General features: G+C 35.8%; 1 protein-coding gene across 8 annotated transcripts in view; it reads right to left on the bottom strand.

The window, feature by feature from the left end:
- The window catches only part of ASH1L (ASH1 like histone lysine methyltransferase), a 217,948-nt gene that overhangs the window by 40,833 nt on the left and 157,156 nt on the right, over positions 1-19,959 (bottom strand). For all 8 annotated transcript variants that reach the window (XM_073221363.1, XM_073221362.1, XM_073221361.1 and 5 more), the window contains 3 exons: positions 1,808-1,881; positions 245-290; positions 18-126 (listed from right to left, as the gene is read on the bottom strand). In XM_073221363.1, coding sequence (XP_073077464.1) covers positions 18-126; positions 245-290; positions 1,808-1,881 — 229 coding nt within the window. The remainder of the gene's footprint in view (positions 1-17; positions 127-244; positions 291-1,807; positions 1,882-19,959) is intronic.

Here is a 19,959-nt window from a genome sequence, read left to right as displayed (position 1 = left end):
TCAGTTTAGTACAGTACCTATTGAGGCAGTCATCCACACAGCCCTTCCTGGTGTCATCATCCGGCTTCTTACAGTTACAGGTGGTGGCCTCATAACCAGAAAGGGGTTTGACATCAACATAGACATCTTGAGAGAAGACAGCAAAAATAGTTTGTGAACACACAGGATGATTTTTTAAAGTGCCAGACTAAGAAGAACATTGATGGTGTATGGAGGCAGAAAAAACAGCTCCCAAGTTACTCACTTGAACGGATTTTCTTATATAGTGGGACATCTGGCTTTTTGTATAGCTAAAAGAAAAAAAAGAAAAATCTTGATATAGCATTTAACTTCAAATGCCAGACAGCAACATAAATCACTAAAAATAGAAGAAATTACTCATATACTCTGCTCATATGGAAATATTTACAAGACTTTCTGGGTTGGATTCATTTGGGGGAAATTCTTGGTGTGATCACTTTTTACCCTAGAATAAAAGGTGACTTACTATTATCGGGGTAAGTCAGAACTAGATTTAATAGAAGGTACACTAAATAGTTTAAAGAAAATACATTTTGAATTGTATGTTTGTTCAGCATGATTTAGATAGACACGAATAAAAATCACACTGCAGATTAAAGCTATTCATTTGGATAAATCACGGTTCTATTTGCCTCTATGAAAATAGAGGAAAATTTGGACAGGGCTTGTTTCGATGGTATGAGTAGGTATATGAAATTAAAAGATTAGCACCCTGGCTTTTCATGGTGGGTATTGTACTAAAACATTTCACGTTCATTTAAAGCAATTAATTTAGTGAATAAAAGGGAGAGGGCAGGCAGGAAATGGAGCTCTTACACTGCAATCAAGAATGCATTAGAAAGTAAAAAAAGAAGGTATTTAGAAGAGAGGTCATCAGTCTGCCAGTGTTTAATCACAGAAGACAGAAGAAAAAAACAAGCAACTTGGTCTAAGTCAGAGTGTATTAATCTGTAAGACAAATCTTACCATCATTTTTCAGTGGGTATATTTAAAAGCCCGTCTCCTTCATAGTTATTAACTCTCTGAGATAAATATCTAACATTTTGATCCCCTCAGAATTCAAGAGAGGCCACGAGAGAAGAGAATGCAAAGAGGAGTGTCCATTGCTTTTGACTTTCCAAAATTAAACTTTGGTGAAATTTTGATAAAACTCAAGAGCCTATTCACCTCATTTGCATGACCCTTCTATTTTCCAATGGTTGTTCTCAATATGGGGTCTTGAGGCTATAGCTTAATACAAAATTTACTGGGGGAAACTTTTAATTAAGGAAGCAAGAGAGAAATATAATGCATTCCTAACTTTAGTTACCAATATATTTAAAGATCTTTTAAAAGTACAAGAGTGTTAAACATTTTTCCTGTTTTCGTTGGTAGAAGAATCTCTTTTGATGTGAAAAATAAATTCCAAACTGATGAGAAGGAGCCAACAAAAATAAAGCCTGAAATTTCTTAGTGCTGCTGGCAGTACATCTAAATTCTCCTGGGACCTGCATCAAACAGGATTCTTACAGAACAAAATCTTTGCTACCAAAATAAAAGTCCAGAATAAAAGCATAAGATTGCTTAAGGAAACAGAAACTTACTGTTATTTTGAAGTATGAGTAAAGGCAAATAGGTCACATTAAATATGGATGCAAATTAATTTTTCTTACTGTCTGACCTTCACAGGGACACTTCTCTATACTTCCTAAGATGAGAGCATAACAAGGAGGCAGAGAAAAAGACATATTCCCCACTCGTCCCCTTACCATTTAAGAACGAAACCTGTAAGACAGGCCCATTGTACCTGATTATGTTTCCACTGCCAAAGGATGTCATAGGGAAGCTGAAAGTCAATTCTCTTTTGCCTTAGATACTTTCCTGAAACAAAAAAATACTAACAATTTCAGTAACTATTCATAAAAGGGTGAAATAGATCTAACATGCACTAGAAAAAGAGATTCAATTTTTAATTTTACGGATTTTCCATCACTAGTTTTTAACTTTAGAAACTCATTTCCACCATGCTCCATGTGGTATATACTAAAGATATATTTTAATAGTAGTCTATATAAAATGACTACCATAGCAAATTTACTACCAAAAATACACAGGTCATTATGAGGCAAACTATACTAAGAATTATTTGATTATTAAAATGATTAACTACAGCATCTGGCATCTGCTCTCCTTCATTATGGTACATAATCTAAGGTTGATTGTAAAATGGGTATAAGTCTAAGAGTTTTCTAAAATATTCCCCGCATTTAAGTAACTTGAGTGTTCACATATAAATTTATGATCTGCTAACACCTTTTTTTCTCTACCTATTGAAATACTTTTAGAAGCCAATTTCAAAGCTTCGTTTGTACTTTAAAGAGGTCTTTTCAATTTCCTGACTCTCTCTGACCTATCTGTTCCTGAAGTGCTACAATGCTTGATTCACTTCTTGCAGGACCTACACTTCTCCTCATTACTTGGATATTAGTCCTATCATTGTCTCTAGATCAGTAGTTCCAAAGTGTGCTCTGCTAACCCCAGGGGATCTGAGAGGTCAAAACCATCTTAATAATAATTCTAAGATGTTATATGCCATTTTTATTATGCTGACATTTATATTAATGGTATAAAAGCAGTGTTGGGTAAACTCCTGGCACCCGAGTATGAATCAAAATTTAGCAGTTAAACAACTTAGTACAAAACTTTAGTATGGCATGAAATTGTACTAGTATAAACAAACTATGAGAGCATCATTTAAGAATGCTCTTGATGTGGTGGTAAAAATTCAAATCTTGAGTCACAATTTTTAATATTCTGCCATTGGTTTCTTTTGCAATTTAAATGGAATTTTTAATAGCATGCATAAAGCATTCTGCTGCATACTGAGGTACGACGGTTATCTAAAAGAAATACACTTGCGCAGATACCTGAATAGCAAGGTGAGCTAGTCTACTTGCTTTTTCATGGAACACCATTTTTACTTAAAAGAATAAATGACAAGCTGTGATTTTTCTGACTTATGAATTGAAAATGAGTGAAGTTGGACTGTTACTTCAAGAAACATATATGAAAATATGCATTTACAATGATAAAATTTGAGTTTGAAGTGAACACTGAAATATGGAAAAACTTGTACCCATTATCATGACATTCTCAACTTTTCAATACTTAAATTTTTCTCATGAAATAAATGCCAATGAACAAATGTGAACTGTTTTAGATACATATAGGGACTGGAAGAGTAATATAATAGGTCAATCGGTATTTTTCAATACCAATGCATGAAGTGATAAAATCATACATGGGTAAAAAATTCATTTAAATTGCAAAAGAAACCAATAGATTTTAACCTAACAGAATACAAAAAGTTAGTTCCTTTCACACTCCAAATTACAACTCTCCTTTAAGGAACTATTACTATTTATAGTTCTGCTACAGTATCAAAGAATATTTACAATTATTTGAAATTATTAAAATATTCCTTTCCTTTATGTTTTGCCTGTATGAGGTCAGATTTCTTCATGTAATTAAACCAAAAGAACACTGTAATGGATCGAATGCAAAAACAGATAAGAAATACAGCTGTCTTATATTAAGTCAAACAAAGAAATTTTTTAAAAATGTGGTCACTTTTATCATTAAATTTCTTTTGGTAAGTTATTTTTCATAAAAATGTTATTTATGTTAATTTAACATGTAATGTGTATTGAGTTTTATTTGACAAACCTATATGATACAGCAGCATGGGTTACTGTGGGAGGTCTAACTAGGGAGAAATAACTTACGGAAGTAGAGTAATGTAACAAAATTCTGGGGTTACAACTTGTAGAAGTATAGAGCCCACTTGCTGATAGGGGACAAAAGCTGAATCATAACTAAGAAGACTGTAATGAAGTGGAAACAATTTAAAGGTTTGATGGGGAAATAAACCTTTTAACTTCAAATAATGAGATATACAGCTATTTAAAATGAAATGAGGAATATATTTACTCCTAAGGAATCATATCTTTCAAGTAGCAGAATAATATATATTTTTAAATACTTAAAAGAAGAAATTAAATAGCTACATACACAGTGGGACCGACTGAGAGAGAGTATAAGGGAACTATCTGGGGTGATGATAATGTTCTTGAGAAGGGATCTATCTGGGTTACACTGGTTTATGAAAAAACATTTTTTTCATTGGTAAATGTACATTTAAGATTTGTACATTTTACTGAGAGTAAATATACCTTAAAAGAAAAACCTATAAACCAATATTGGTATCTTGGTTCAGATATTTATGCTGAAATATTTAGGGTAAGTATATTAATGCCTATAATGTACTTTGGAGTACATCTAAAAATAAGATGGAGTGGTGGATAGATAAAAATATGATAAATAGAGGCAAAGGGTAATGACAAAATCTAGATGATGGGATGTATGTTCACTCAATTTTTTTCAACTTTTTGTATACTGAAATTTTTCAAAATAAAGTGCTTAAAAATAGCTAAATATATAGAAAAAAGCTTGAAAGGGTATAATCTAAACTACTGTATCTCTCAGATTGGGGCTTTATCTTATAATTCACACCTTTCTATTAAACAATCTATAAGGTATATACTGGTTTTTAGTAAGAGTAAAAATAATTTTTTTAAGTCAAAGATGGTCCTCAGAAGATAGGAGTAAACCACTAACAAAAGATTAACTCCTTTCTTTGCCACTAATATAGTGTGTTTTTGGTAGAGAAGTGGGTATAAAAGAGTAAGAAGTAGACAGTAAGTTCTGCATTTTTAAAAAGAACACCTTTTTTCTTTCTAGGAAAGAAAGCATCTGTATCTACTTCCACTAATGTCAAAGACACAATTTCTCCCATAGCCTAACATCTTGAGTTTTCCTAGCAACCAAATCTATTGTTATGCTGAGACAACAGCCCCAGATGGAGTCACCTGGGCTAAGCCCACAACACAAAACCAAGGCTTAATATCTAATGTAACTGTGGTTGAAACTGTGTACAGAAATTATGTCTTAACCTATCAGTACCAATGAGGTAATCTGCCACACACAGACCTTCTTCCATCCCCCAAAGATGAAGTAATCCAATCTTTCTTTATCCCTTCCCCCTTCTACTTATAAAAACCTTCCATTTTGTACAGCTCCTTGGAGATCCACTTGTTAGATGGCATGCTGCCTAATTTATAATCATCAAATACAGCCAATCTGATCTTTAAATTTACTCAGTTGAAATTTTGTTGTTTAATAGATTTGTAGCAGTGATGGGATCTGAAGTAAATTTCTGATGGCATTTGGGGACAAAGGGAAACACAGGCATGATACCTGTGAACCCCTTTTTGTGTTCTTTATTGCTGTTTCCAAGGGCCATGGGTAAGTTCCTCTCAGTTGTGAGCTCTGTTCTCTTTCTGCTGAGCTCTTGATCTAACTGGACTTCCAATACAGGGCATGTCAGCTTGAGCCTGGCAGATGGTTTTGAATGGAGCCCAACTGAGCTGGCAGGCAGATGGTTCTGCTGGGAGCAAGGCCCATAACCTTTCAGACCACAATTCCCAGGTTTTTTAGTGGAATCCCCCTAGCCCTGAATCCTGTTCCAAGATCTGTGTGGAATTGCTAAGGCAGTTCTACATCCATGTGGAGACCCCAGGTTGTAGTTCCCAGTTTTTGAGTCTGCTGATTCAGTCCTTCCCCTAATTCCCAGATTCCATGCTGGGAACTGTTGGTGGTGACCTTGAACTAAATTTGGGATTTTCCCAGATAGCCCCTGGAATGTCTTGAAAAAAAAAATTTTTTTTGGTTTCTCTTTTTGTAAAAAAGGAGATATGAAACTAATTAGGCTTAGTGGATTTGTTAAATTACTTGGAAAATATTGTGAAATAAAAAGTAATACTAAGCCTTTTAGATTATATTTATGTGGAATTAAATTGTCCAGAAATTGCATAAAATTCTGATGTCCTGATGTTATCTGTCATAATTTCAGTGACTTGCCTAAAATGTTATATGTTATAGAAATGACCAAATTTCCTTGTCAACTCCATTATAATGAACTATCATCAGATCTTTAAAGAAGGCCAGTTTTAAGTCTTTCCTCATTTACATCTTAAGTCTTTTATCATTTACTGTTTCACTCTGATGCTTTTTGCAACAGTGTTAGCAAAAGTACTTCACCTTCAAGGAACTCATGTAAAGGACTTTAGAATACAGGTTCTTAGAACTTTCATATCATAAAACTGAACTGGGTAAGAATTTCCAGAATAAGAAACAAATGGATTCAAGAAGAACAAGTATTAACTACATGGGATGACATGAACTGAGGAGGAGAATTTTTTTATGACTCTTTGCTTAAAACATTGCTGGTTCTTAAATGTTTTGCTTTTCCAGATTTTAGGATACTTTTTCCTCTTTTCTGTTCTGCTATCAACAGTCAAGGTATATCTTTATGAACAAAGATGAAACATTTACTTTTTCTCCCTAACTGATCCCAGAATCAGAAACTCTTTGATCATTCTTATGACAAGGGAATTAGTTACCTGCATATGTTCTATCAGAATCTGTCCTCACTGTGTAAGGACACACAGTTAGAAACACTTTATATCACCAAGGATTTGACTAGAATGTCATATTTGACAGAAATGTATGTAGCCTCAGATATGACTAGACAATTTTAAGGAATCAAGGCTAAATTTATAGAGCCAATATAGCCCCTTGGAAACACTGGTCTGGTACCTTGCTTGTAAGTTTCTAGTAAAGCAATCTTAAAGAGAGCTTATATGGTCAATCACTATTGTTGATATACTTATGTAAATAATTAAGCTGAGTTTAATGCAAGCAAATTATTTTTATTGTGATTATCTTGAAAAAAGATGGGGGTAACTGTGTAGAGATAAGTTGTTTGCATTTTTCTAGATACTAGATTCTAGTCCTGTTAACTGTCTTTGCGGTTTTGTTACATACCTGTAAATTAGACTGGATCCTGAATTCTAGTTTCCTACTATCTACTAGCTATGAATCTCTGATCTAACATTTTTAATATTTTCCCACATTTCTGATTTGGAATCACAAGGAACAAAGATTGCCTTTGAATCTCCTTGGAAGGGACTAGACCATGTCCTCCTCATTAACCAGATGACGGTTTAACTTAACTTCAGGGACTTTAACCTGGGGTACACATCTCACAAGTGAAGGAGGCTCTACCTGACATCTGGTCCTGTGCGAATGCTGGAGACCTCCAAATCAAATCGACTAGTAAGACAAATCAAATCGACTAGTAAGACAAGTAGCTGACACTGAGGAAGACTGTTTACTTCCAAGACACTGAATGAAGACTTCAAACTTTACATAAACATAAAACCCTTTCTTTTCTTTACTCTAGCACTGGTCTAGAAATATAACACCATCTTTATCCATATCTCCCAGGCCATTGCTAGGGGGTAACCTCTAGAATTTAGAGTAACTTTTTATTTCAGGCTGGACGAAAAACCTGACCCTTGGCTTGTATGGGCAAATGCAACAATCCCTCTGAACGAATCCATTAATAGTGCCACATTAGTGGAAGTGGTTTGTGCCCGAAAGGGTTTATATTTGTCTGTGGTGATTATCATTTTCCTTGGGCCTGTGAATGCCCAGATGGCAGGCAATGAAAGTTTTCTATCTGTGTCCCTGTTACATCTCATTGGTTGACTCCCTTGATTTTACATCACTGAGTTGGAAAGGAACTAACAGAAGGCCTAACAGCTCCCAAAGGAAGATAAAGTAATTTGCTTTTTATTTCCTACTTATGCCAAAGTCTATTGCCTTAGACTTTCTGGCCAAAGTTGATCTTGATTTTAGGATAGCCCCTGATTATCTTTTAGCTGAACAAAGAGACATCTGTCCTGTGACCACCACCACCTGCTATACCTGGATTAACAACTCTGGAGAAGTTGAAACTCAGTTACATAGGTCATTGAGCAAGCCACTTGGCTTTAAAAGGTGACTCCATCAACAGTCTTTGTTCAATTTATTTGATTTTGATGGGTTTGGGTCTTGAGAACCATGGCTTCATAGTCCACTCCAGACACTGGGAATTGTCTTGTTTATGAGTCATAGTAATCTCCTTGGTGTATTATATTTGCTCAAAATCTTTAAATGCATGTTCTCAGTGCTAACCAACAAGCAAGTCATCTCCCAACTGGGACATGAGAAAAGGAACAAAGAGAATGACTAAAAGACTGTGAACCTCAAGTTGTGATCTGTGAATATCACAGGGATTAAACAAAAAAAACCCCCCGTAATCTATAGATTAACATAGGCTTTGAAAACTATAGAGTGGTGACTGAGAGTGGCACTAATGCCTTACATTTTGATCACATCTCTCAGTTAAGGTGAAACTCTGATCAAAAGGGAGGAATTGTTAAAAATGAGCTAACAGGCCCAAAATGGAGTCACTTGTGCTAAACCCATATAACTAAACCAAGGATTAATACCTAATCTAATTGCAGTTTCAACCTTCTCCCAAAATGTTGTCTTCACCAGTCTGAAATTTTCTGGTCAGTATAAATGAGGTAATCTGCCACATAGATGCTTTTCCATCTCCCAAAGGAAGATGAAGTAATTTGCTTTTGTTTTATCCCTTTCTCCATAATGCCTATAAGAACCTTTCATTTTGTACAGCAACCTGAAGATCCCTTCCACTTGCTAGACGGAAAGCTCTTGATTTATGAATTGTTGAATAAACATAATTTGATCTTTAAATTTACTCAGTTGAAATTTTGTAGAACAGTTGTTACAATGCTTTTTCCTGGCATTATCTGTATTCTTTGTTCTCTAATCCATATACTAAGAGCTGGAAAAATGATTGGTCAGTCTTTTCTTTCTTCTAATACTTCTGAAACTACAGCCAGGTAATTAATTTCTAAGAAGTGAGACTCACCTAAAGAGATATCCTTGAATAAATTTTGCTAGAGATGAGATCTCAGGGGAACCTACTTAGGAACTCCTCATTTGGATAAAAAAAAAAAAGATTCTTTAGCTAACCCTCATTTAAAGCGTGGGAGAAAATCACTTTCTATCCATCTGAAAATTAGATGAAATCATACATTCTGTGGAATTTTCTTACTGTGTTCGGAGTCTTGAGATCTTTAGAGAAGGAAGGAGCAAAGGAATCTTTTATTTTATTTTTTCTTTGAAAGAAAATTGAATTTGGGGCAACAAAGTCATTTTAAGAGACTAGAGAAGCTCTAAGCCTGTGCTGACCTTGAAATCTAAAATGGGTAAGTCCATGATGATTTTCCTTTACAAAATCAATCCTATATGAAGAGGACATGAATAATAATAGGGCCTGGGAGGTGGAACATCTTCACAAAAACACTCTATTGTTAATCAGTAGTTAAGCAAGTGAAACCAAAGAAGAGGGAGGTATTTAATAACACAGAGAAAGATAACAATGGTTTTGCCTCCTTCCTTTCCAAGATATCTTAAAATATGACAAACTTGGCTCTCCCCTCCTAAGAATAAGATGACTGACTTCAGATAAAGCTCAGATTGACTATATATAATGTGAATACTGGATTAAAATGGCACTCTATAAGTAGTTAAGAACTATTAATTTTCCCTGTTATTCAGGGCAAGTGAACCCAATATCCCCCAAAGAAAAGATACAGTGGTAGTCTCTGAGACAAAGTGATAATGTATGAGTGAAATGCATGCCATCAAAGTAGATTATAAATAATGATAAAAGTCACTAAGACAAAAATGTTAAAAGTTTTACTAAAAACAAAACAAAAACCAAACCACTAGTAGAATTCAAGTTTTTTATTTTGTCAGCCTGGAGAAAAACAGCCTGGAGAGAGGGAGAGAACCAGAAAGACAGGGATATTGTGAAAAGTTTCCCCCATTGGAAGAATGTAAACACCACATAGGCAAAGATCTTCACCTGTTTTGTTTACTGATGTACTCCAAGCCTCTAGAAAATTGCCTGATCAAAGAGTAGGTATTGAATAAATATTTTCTGAATGGATGAAAAAATATATTCCATGGCATGAACTTTGAGGTACCCCATAACTGTTCTCTTTTTTAACTTTATTAAGTAATATCATTACCTTTTCTATTTCTTGAATTCTACTCTTCCAATCACAATTTTTCTTTTATTTGCTTGGTTTATTAATTTATTTTTCCCCAGCTTTACTGAGACACAATTGACATACGTCATTGTATTAAGGTGCATAGCATAATGGTTTGACTTACATATATTGTGAAATGATTACCACTGTAACATCCATCATCTTACAGATTAACAATAAAATGAGAAAGAAAAAAAAGAAAAAAAAATTGTTCCCTTGTGATGAGAACTCAGGATTTACTCTCAACAGTTTTCATACATACATAGAGCAGTGTTAACTACAGTAATTGTGAAGTAGGTTATATTCCTAGTATTATGCATCTTGTAATTGGAAGTTTGTACCTTTTGACCACTTTTCTCCTAGTTCCCCTTCCCTTCCCTTGCCCTCGTCTCTGGTAATCTGATCCCTTTTTATGAAATAAATACTAATTAAATAAAAAAAGACTCCACATATAAGTGAGATCATACAGTATTTCTGACTTTATTTCACTTAGCTTAATGCCTCAAGGCCCACTAGTGCAGTCACAAATGACTAATATCCCATTTCATATAAATACACTTCCACTTTTGTATCCATTCATCCCTTGATGGACACTAAGGCTGTTTCCGTGTTTTGGCTATTCCAAATAATGCTGCTATGAACAAGGCGGGACAGATATCTTTTTGAATTCAGTGTTTTTGCTTCCTTTGGGTATACTCCCGGCAGTGGAACTGCTGGATCATATGGCAGTTTTATTTTTAATTTTTTGAGGCACCTCAATACTGTTTTCCATACTGACTATAGGAGAATAATTTCTTAAACACAACCAGCTTCTTCCCGCATTTACATTCTCATGTGTCATTCCTCCTACCTAAAACTGAATCCTCTACACCAAATTATGTCCTTTTCCACATTCTAAACCTTACATAAAAATCTGTAAATTTAACATAGCTATTGTAAAGAACCACATTCAACCTTGATGACTAGAGCTGATCTCTCTACTATGGTAGTATAATTTTATCAATCTTTTCCCTGGTATTTATGCATTTTGTGGTCTTCTCAAACTATGTCATAAAGATATTCTCTTATCACATATATGATAAGGAATTAATATCCAGAATATATAAACAGAACTCCTATAATTTACTCAAGAAAAAAAGGAAAGGAATCAATTTAAAAAAGGACAACGACTGTCAAGAATTGCTGGTGGCAATATAAAATGCTGCAGCTACTTTGGGAAACAGTATGGTAGTTCCTAATAAATGCAGACTAACCACGTGATCCAGCAATTCCACATGTGGGCATATACATACAAGGGTCCTCAATAGAGAACTGTAAACCAATGTTCACAGCAGCATTATTCACAACTGCAAAAAGGTAGAATCAATGGATGAATGGATAAATAAAATGTGTGTATGTATGTGTGTGTACACACACCAAGTAATTATTATTCAGTATGAATAAGGAATGAAATTCTCATATATGCTACAACATGGAACAACCTTAAAGATATTACACTAAGTGAAATAAAACAGACACAAAAGGATGAATATTTTAAGAATACACTATACAGGGTATCTAAAAGTCAAATTCTAGAGATAGGAAGAGTTAACAGTGGTTACCATGGGCTGGGTAGAGGGGAAAATCGGGGATTATTATTTAATGAGTACAGAGTTTCATTGTGGGATGATGAAAAATTTCTGGAGATGAATGGGGGTAAGAGTTCCATAATAATATAATATAATATAAATGTACTTAATGCAACTGAACCTTACACTTGAAAATGGTCAAAATGTAAAGACTGTATCAAGCTGAAAAGCCTCTGTACAGCAAAGGACACCACCAATAGAACGAAAAGGCATCTTACAGTATGGGAGAATATATTCATAAATGACAGATCTGATAAAGGGTTGACATCCAAAATATATAAAGAGCTCATGCACCTCAACAAACAAAAAGCAAATAATCCAATTAAAAAATGGGCACAGGTTCTGAACAGACACTTCTCCAAAGAAGAAATACAGATGGCCAACAGACACATGAAAAGATGCTCCACATCGCTAGTCATCAGAGAAATGCAAATTAAAACCACAATGAGATATCAACTCACACCAGTAAGGATCGCCACCATCCAAAAGACAAACAACAACAAATGTTGGTGACGATGTGGAAAAAGGGGAACCCTCCTACACTGCCGGTGGGAATGTAAATTAGTTCAACCACTGTGGAAAGCAGTATGGAGGTTCATCAAAATGCTCAAAACAGACCTACCATTTGACCCAGGAATTCCACTCCTAGGAATTTACCCTACGAATGCAGCAGCCCAGTTTGAAAAAGACATATGCACCCCTATGTTTATTGCAGCATTATTTACAATAGTCAAGAAATGGAAGCAACCTAAGTGTCCATCAGTAGATGAACGGATAAAGAAGATGTGGTACATATACACAACGGAATATTATTCAGCCATAAGAAGAAACAAATCCTCCCATTTGTAACAACATGGATGGAGCTAGAGGGTATTATGCTCAGTGAAATAAGCCAGGTGGAGAAAGTCAAGTATCAAATGATTTCACTCATCTGTGGAGTATAAGAACAAAGAAAAAAACTGAAGGAACAAAATGGCAGCAGACTCACAGAACCCAAGAATGGACTAACAGTTACCAAAGGGAAAGGGACTGGGGAAGATGGGTGGGAAGGGAGAGATAAGGGGGATAAAAAAAGGGGTATTACTATTAGCAGACATAATGTAGGGGGTGAGGGCATGGGGAGGGCTGTACAACACAGAGAAGACAAGTAGTGATTCTATAGCATCTTACTACGCTGATGGACAGTAGATTAATGATACTAAATAAATAAATTTTTAGAAAATGGTCAAACTGCAAATTTTATATGTACTTAACATTTAACAAAATTAATAATGTAATATACCAAAAACCATTGTATGCTTTAAATGGATGAACTGCAAGGTTTGTGAATCACTTCACAATAAATTATTAATACAACAGCATTAAGATTTTCTACACCATCCATTTAAAAGTTATTTAAAAGATTCAAAAGGAAAAGGAAAGCCTACTGTATATGCCCACATTTTTGCTTACTATGTTTCTTCTGCCTTTGTGATATCCCAAGGATCCTTCTATATATTTTTTCTATTTGGAGAACTTCCTTTACTCATAGGATAGGTCTGTAGGCAACAAACTTTGCTATCTTTCATCTACGAATGCTTTGATTCCCTCTTAATTCCAGAAGACTATTTTCAACGGGCATAGGATTCTCGATTGATAAGTTTTTCATTCAGCATTTGAAAAATGTGCCACTTCCAAGGATTCAGATGAGAAATACTGTCATTTGAATTGTTTTATCCCTATAGGTAAGGAGTTAATTCTCATTGTTTTAAAATCATTTTGTCTTTACTATGAAGTTTGATTATATTATGTCTTGGCATGGGTTTCTTTGCAAGTATCCTGTTTGGGGTTTGCTCATCTTCTTGAATCATTAGGTTTGTTTTCTGCCACATTTGGGAAGTTTTCAGCTGTTGTTTACTCAAGTACTTATCATCTTTTCTTTCTTTTCTCCTTCTAGGGCACTGGGAATGCATACTAGCTCTTTTATTATTGCCCCACAGCTTCTGCTTTGTGTTTTTAGAATTTAATGTATATTTTCTCTTTTGTTCAGACTGGGTAATATTTCATCATCTGGTTCACTGATTCTTTCCAGTGTCTCCTTTGTTCTGCTTCTGAGTATATCCTTGAGCTTTTTATTTGTAGGGCCTAGAGTACAGATACTGGTGATTTGTGTTATCTCTTATTTTTTCTTGATCAACACATCTAAAGGTTACCAATTTTGTTGTTTTTTTCAAACCTTTGTTTTTTTATTGTCTGTTTAAAGATTTTATTGATTTCAATTTTTACATGGTTATAGTAAATCAAGGGGAAGGGGTATTCACTCTATGTTAAACAAAATAAATACCATTTACTCCTCACAGCTCAGGTTGGAAATAGTCTTAATAAATAGGTGAAGATGCTGAGATGTAGGTAAGTCAGTTGCTCAAGATTACCTAGCTACAAGAGTGTGGGATGGGAAGAGGAGTCCATATGTGTGTTTGATTCTTGAATGTGTCAAGGGTCTCCAAGGCCACCTTCATGTTCGGTGACTCATAGGACTCAGTATATAGTCATATTCATGGCTATACTTTGATACAGTGCAAAATCAGTAAAGGGAAAAAGTACATTGGGCAAAACTGGAAGAAAATCAGGCACAAGTTTATAAAAGTTTTCTCCCAGTAGAATCACACAGAATGTAATCTTTGGCAATGCTTTGTGACAAAAATATTAAAATCTTATCTTAATATTATATATTATGACAATACATTGTGTCTATTGAGGAAGTTCATTAGAAACTCAGTGCCCAAGGATTTAACTGGTGTCTGGTCACATAGGTACCCTTTTGCCTAGAATCTACCAAAATTAGAGACCCTTAGAATGAAAGCAGATATTCAGCATAAACTATACAGTTTATTCACAGTAGGCACAATAAGACAATCTTACCATTTAGGGAAAGTTTTATAGTACTTAAGATTCAATACTCAAGTTCACAGATGTCAGCAAATGACTGACCTTGCAAGCATGCCTTTCTAAGAACAGAGGTTTTAGGTTTGCTATTTTAATTATTTTGTGTTCTTTCCACTGCTTCAGGAAAAGCAGTCTAGATTTGGTGTAACTCTAATGACTGGCAGTGGCAACTGACAAGAACTATGTTGATAAAGGTTCTCAATTATTTTCTGTGCTTGGCAGGAAAGGGTATCCTGATATACTTAACAATAACTGCCAGAGATAATACAAGGGGGGGCCTATCTACTAAGTAACAGATTCTTGTTGACCAATAGTCTACTGCAAAAACAACTTCAATTTAGTAATTACCTTTTATTGAATGATTCCTATGTGGCAGGTGTTGTGCTAAGTATTTAACATGCATTAATTTACTTAATATTCACACTAATTTCTGTTTTACAATAAAGAATCTAAGGCCTTCAGATGTTCAACATTTCTGCTCCCAAAATTCCCAGAAGAAAAGCATGAATCTCCTTATGCATTTTTAAGTTGCATTTTAGAGTTGCAAATGATGGTTAAGTCACTGTAAAATAATGAGTCTGGGAGTTGGGGAGCATGGGTGGAGAGGGAGGGAGAAGGGGATTAAGGGGCATTATAATTAGCACATATAATATAGGTAGGTCATGGGAAAGGCAGTATAGCACAGAGAAGACAAATAATGACTATAGTATCTTACTATGCTGATGGACAGTGATTGCAGTGGGGTGGGGGAGACTTGATAATATGGGTGAATTTTGAAACCACAATGTTGCTCATGTGACACCTTCCTAAGATTGTATTATCAATGCTACCTTAATAAAAAAAGAATGAGTCTGCATACCATAAAGATTCAATACTCACCATTACTCATTATAAAAGAGCACTGAACTTTAGAAATTTAATTTTTTATCCTTGAACATTATTTCTATTTCACTTATTCCAAAAAATTTTACCTTTACATTTTTTATGCTTGAAAGTATTTTATTGAATCTACTCTCCTACTTCATAAAAAAGTATTTTAACATTTAAAAGTACCAGGGACCATAAGGCTGTATTGAGGTAAAACGCACATAAGACGCACCCTTTTAAGTGTACTATTTAGTGGGTTTTTGTATACAAATTGTGCAACCATCACCACTGTGATGGTTAATATTATGTGTCAACCTGGCTAGGTCACAGTACCCAGACAGCTGATCAAATATTCTAGATGTATCTGTGAGGGTATTTTATGATGAGATTAACATTTAAGTCACCGGACTCTGAGGAAAGCAGATAATCCTCCATAATGAAGGTAGGATTCATCCAATCACCAGAAGGCTTTAGTAGAAGAAAGACCTCCCCAGAGGGAATTCTGTAAGTAGACTTTAGACTCAGCTGCCTTCAGACTCCTTGAGTTGTAACATCAACTCTTTCCCTAGGTCTCCATGTTACTAGCCTAGCCTGAAGAGTTTGGACTTGCCAGCCTCCATAATTATGTGAGTCAAGTCCATAAAATAAATTTCTTTCTCTGTACGAATCTTACTGGTTGTTTCCTTGGAGATCTCTAATATAAATAATACCATTTCAGAACATTTTCATCATCCCCCAAAAAATCCCTCTTCCTATTAGCAGTTATTCCCCATTCTACCCTGAACTTTGTTCCGGGAAACCATTAATCTACTTCATGTTTCTACATATTTGCCTATTCTAGACATTTCATATAAATGGAATCATAAAACATGTTGTGTTATGTGACGGTCATCTTTCGCATAGCATGTTTTCACTGTTTATCCATGTTGCATGTCTCTACTACGTTTCTTGTTATGCTGAATAACATTTAATTGTATGGATATATCACATTTTGTTTATTTATCCACAGATGTGTGGGTAAAATTGTAAAATTTCCAGAATATCTTGCCTGGCTTCAGTACATCTGTATATCAATAGGTGATCAGAGGTGGGAAGAAGTATGGCTTTAGTGAATTTGCATCATTCCTCAGGGGTGGAGAGAAGTTCATCTCCATATCAATGGGTAATTACCTGGGCAACCGAGGGTGTGTCTGAACCTGAGAGGTTAAGAGGAAGGGGCTGACTTGCTTGCTGGCTTCTTCTGGAGCAGAGGAGAAAGATGGCCCTGGACTACAGTTTGTAAGCAATAAACAGGTTTTAAACTTTATTAGAGGTATTTTACCCTGGAATTTCCTCTCCCTGGACTTAATCTGGCGCAGTCAGCAGGATTCCTCTGAACCTGAAATCTGTCATAATGGGTATGACCTTTGGGAGGGCCGACACTAGAAATGATGGGTAGAAGTAGCACTTGCACCGAGGGACGTGTGTCTACACTCGGTGGTCGTGAAGGCGCCACCACTGCTGCTGCTTCTGCTCCTGGCTGGAGTCTGGTCACATCTATGGAAAGGAGCAGGGGTCCGATACATCTTCATAGAGAAGCAACTGGCTGCTGTGTACCACGCCTTGCTGGCATCAGAGCCCATTGCTGGAAAAGCTCCAACCAAGGTAATAACCACCTATCCCATCATGGGGTGGGTGACAGACTGGACCCAGAGGCCATGGAGTGGCATGGCACAGACACCTCCTACTATATATCATGTGACTGGCCGGTTGCCTTTAGCATCCCCAGGGAATGACAAAGCAGAGATATTGGCCCAGGTGTGCTGGCTAGAAGGAAACCCTGCCTCTGATGTGGCCCAATGGCTACATCAGTGTTTGTTGCACGTGGAGCAAAAGACAATGTGGGCTATAGCCCATCGGTGGGGCTTGCCACTGACCTTTGAAGAAGTCAGCCGAGCCCAGAAGGAGTGTCCTGCACGTTGTGCAGATCAGCAAACAACCAAGAGGGGCCCAGAGCCTCTTTGTAGTCTATGGCCAGTCGCTGGTGACTGACAGCGATCAAGGCACCCACTTAATTGGACATGTGTTACAAGGATGGGTACAGCAATTGGGAATAAAATGGACATGGCCTTAGACATTTCAACACATGGACCAGCGATGGCTGGCTCTTCTGGCACCTTGGGAAAAAGGCCTGGAAGCTGGCCTCCTGTGTATTCCTGGAATAACAGCAAAGTGGCCCCCCAAATCACAGTTATTTGCTTCTACAGTCCTTGTGTCCTGGATGCACCCCCTGGCTGCAGCTGCCCCGTGATGGCTGGAATGGATGAGCTTTGGATTTAATCTGCATGGGACTTTGAACCTGGCTGAATCCTCTGGCTTGAGAATTATGGTTGTATTGCTGTTAAGAAAAAAATGCTCAAAGAGAAGCCTGACTTTGTCTAATGTTCGATAAAAGTTTTGTGAGCAATCTAGCATGGTTGTTAGAAATGAGTATACAAGTGTAGAAACATATTTTGTGCTTAGTGAGAGATTGTGCTGTAAAGTACATTTACTTAATCTGTATAGGCTGAATCCTCTGGTTTGAGGATTATCAAGATTTTATTGCTGTTGTTATTGTATGTTATTAGATTGGTCGGAAGAGGGGGAATGAGTAAATTATAAAACAAGATTGCTGGAGGGGTGGCTTGTGGGTAAAACTGTAACACTTCCAGAATATCTTGCCTGGCTTTAGTACATCAATAGGCATTTAGAGGTGGAAAGAAGTGTGGCTTTAGTGCATTTGCATCATTCCTCAGGGGTGGAGAGAAGCTCATCTCCATTTCAATGGGTAATTACCTGGGCAACCGAGGGCGTGTCTGAACCTGAGAGGTTAAAGGGAGAGGGCTGGCTTACTTGCTGGCTTCTTCTGGAGCAGAGGGAAAAGATGGCCCTGGACTGCAGTTTGTAAGCAATAGATGGGTTTTAAACTTTATTTCTCCCTTTGACTGATTTCGGTTTTTAGAGGTATTTTGCCCTGGGAATTCCTCCTCCTGGACTTATAGTTGGAAACTTGGGTTGCTTCCACCTTTTGGTTAATATGAATATTGCTTTTATGAAATATTTGTGTATTAAGTTTTCGTGTGGACATATGCTTTCAATTTTCTTGGGTATGTACCGGCAGCAGAAATGCTGGGTCATATGTTAATTCTAAGTTTAACTTTTTTGAGGAATTGACAAAGTGCTTTCCAAAGAGGTTTATAACACTTCACATTCCTGCCTGCAATGTATGAGGGTTCCAGTTTCTTCACATCCTTATTAATCCTTTAATTAAACCCATCCTAGTGGGTGTGAAGTGGTATCTCATTATGGTTTTGATTTCCATTTCCCTAATGACTAATGATGTTGAACATATTTTCTTGTGCATATTGGCCATTTGTGGATCTCCTTTGGAGAAATGTCTCTTCAAACTGTTTACCCATTAAAAAAATGTGTTATCTTTTATTGTTGAGATAAAATAGTTTTTTATATGCATTTTGGGTTTGGATACAAATCTCTTAATTAACATATGATTTGCAAATATTTCTCCCATTCTGTGGGCTGCTTTTTCAGTTCTTTGATGGTGTTCTTTGAACTCCTATTTGTCCCTTTTTTCTTATGTAGCACATGATTTTGGTGTTATATCTAAGAAATTATTGCCTCATCTAAGGTCATGAAGATTTACTCTTCTATGTTTTCTTCAAAGAGTTTTGTAGTTTTAGGTCTTATATTTAGGTTGATGATAAACCCTGAGTTAATTTTTTTATATTGTGTGAGGCAAATTTCTAATTTCATCATTTTGTAAGTGTACATCCAGTTATCACAGAACACTGTTGCAAAGATCATGCTTTCCTTATTGAACTGTGTGGCACTCTTGTCAAAAACCAGTTGACCATAAATGTAAGGTTATAATATAAATTTTGATAAATAAGTATTTATCATGACAAGCTAAATTTATTTGAAAAGCACTTCTCTGAGATAAAGAAATCTGATTTCATTAAACATTAAAAAATATTACTTTCCATTTATTGAATCTGATTCCATCAATGGTAAGACACATTATTATTTTATTTATATAACTATTTTATTCACATTATTAATATGGCAAAGACTGAGGTTCTGAACCTCGGTCTGGCTGACTCAGTCATACTCTTTGTTTATGTGATACTAGAACTGACTTGTTCAAAACAACTGACTTGCCTCTCTATCTTAATCATAAAACATTATTTGAGCAACAAAATAGCACTGTACAAAAAAATATTCTAGACTGCAATAGCCTGATTATAAGCCCTGTTTCACAAGAAAAAAGATTTACTACTTGGATAGGTTTTTCTGCTATTTATTCAGTTTGCAGATGACCGAGTACAAAGAGACTTAGTGAGAGACTAAAGTGGGGACTTTAATAATAAAATCTTTTATTTAAATTAAAGATTTCTATTCTGGACCTCAGTACT

The sequence above is a fragment of the Manis javanica genome, chromosome 14, assembly GCF_040802235.1.
Source record: "Manis javanica isolate MJ-LG chromosome 14, MJ_LKY, whole genome shotgun sequence".
NCBI lineage: Eukaryota > Metazoa > Chordata > Mammalia > Pholidota > Manidae > Manis > Manis javanica.
The sequence above is the reverse complement of the archived record's forward strand: the minus strand, read 5'-3'. Positions and strand labels throughout refer to the sequence as shown.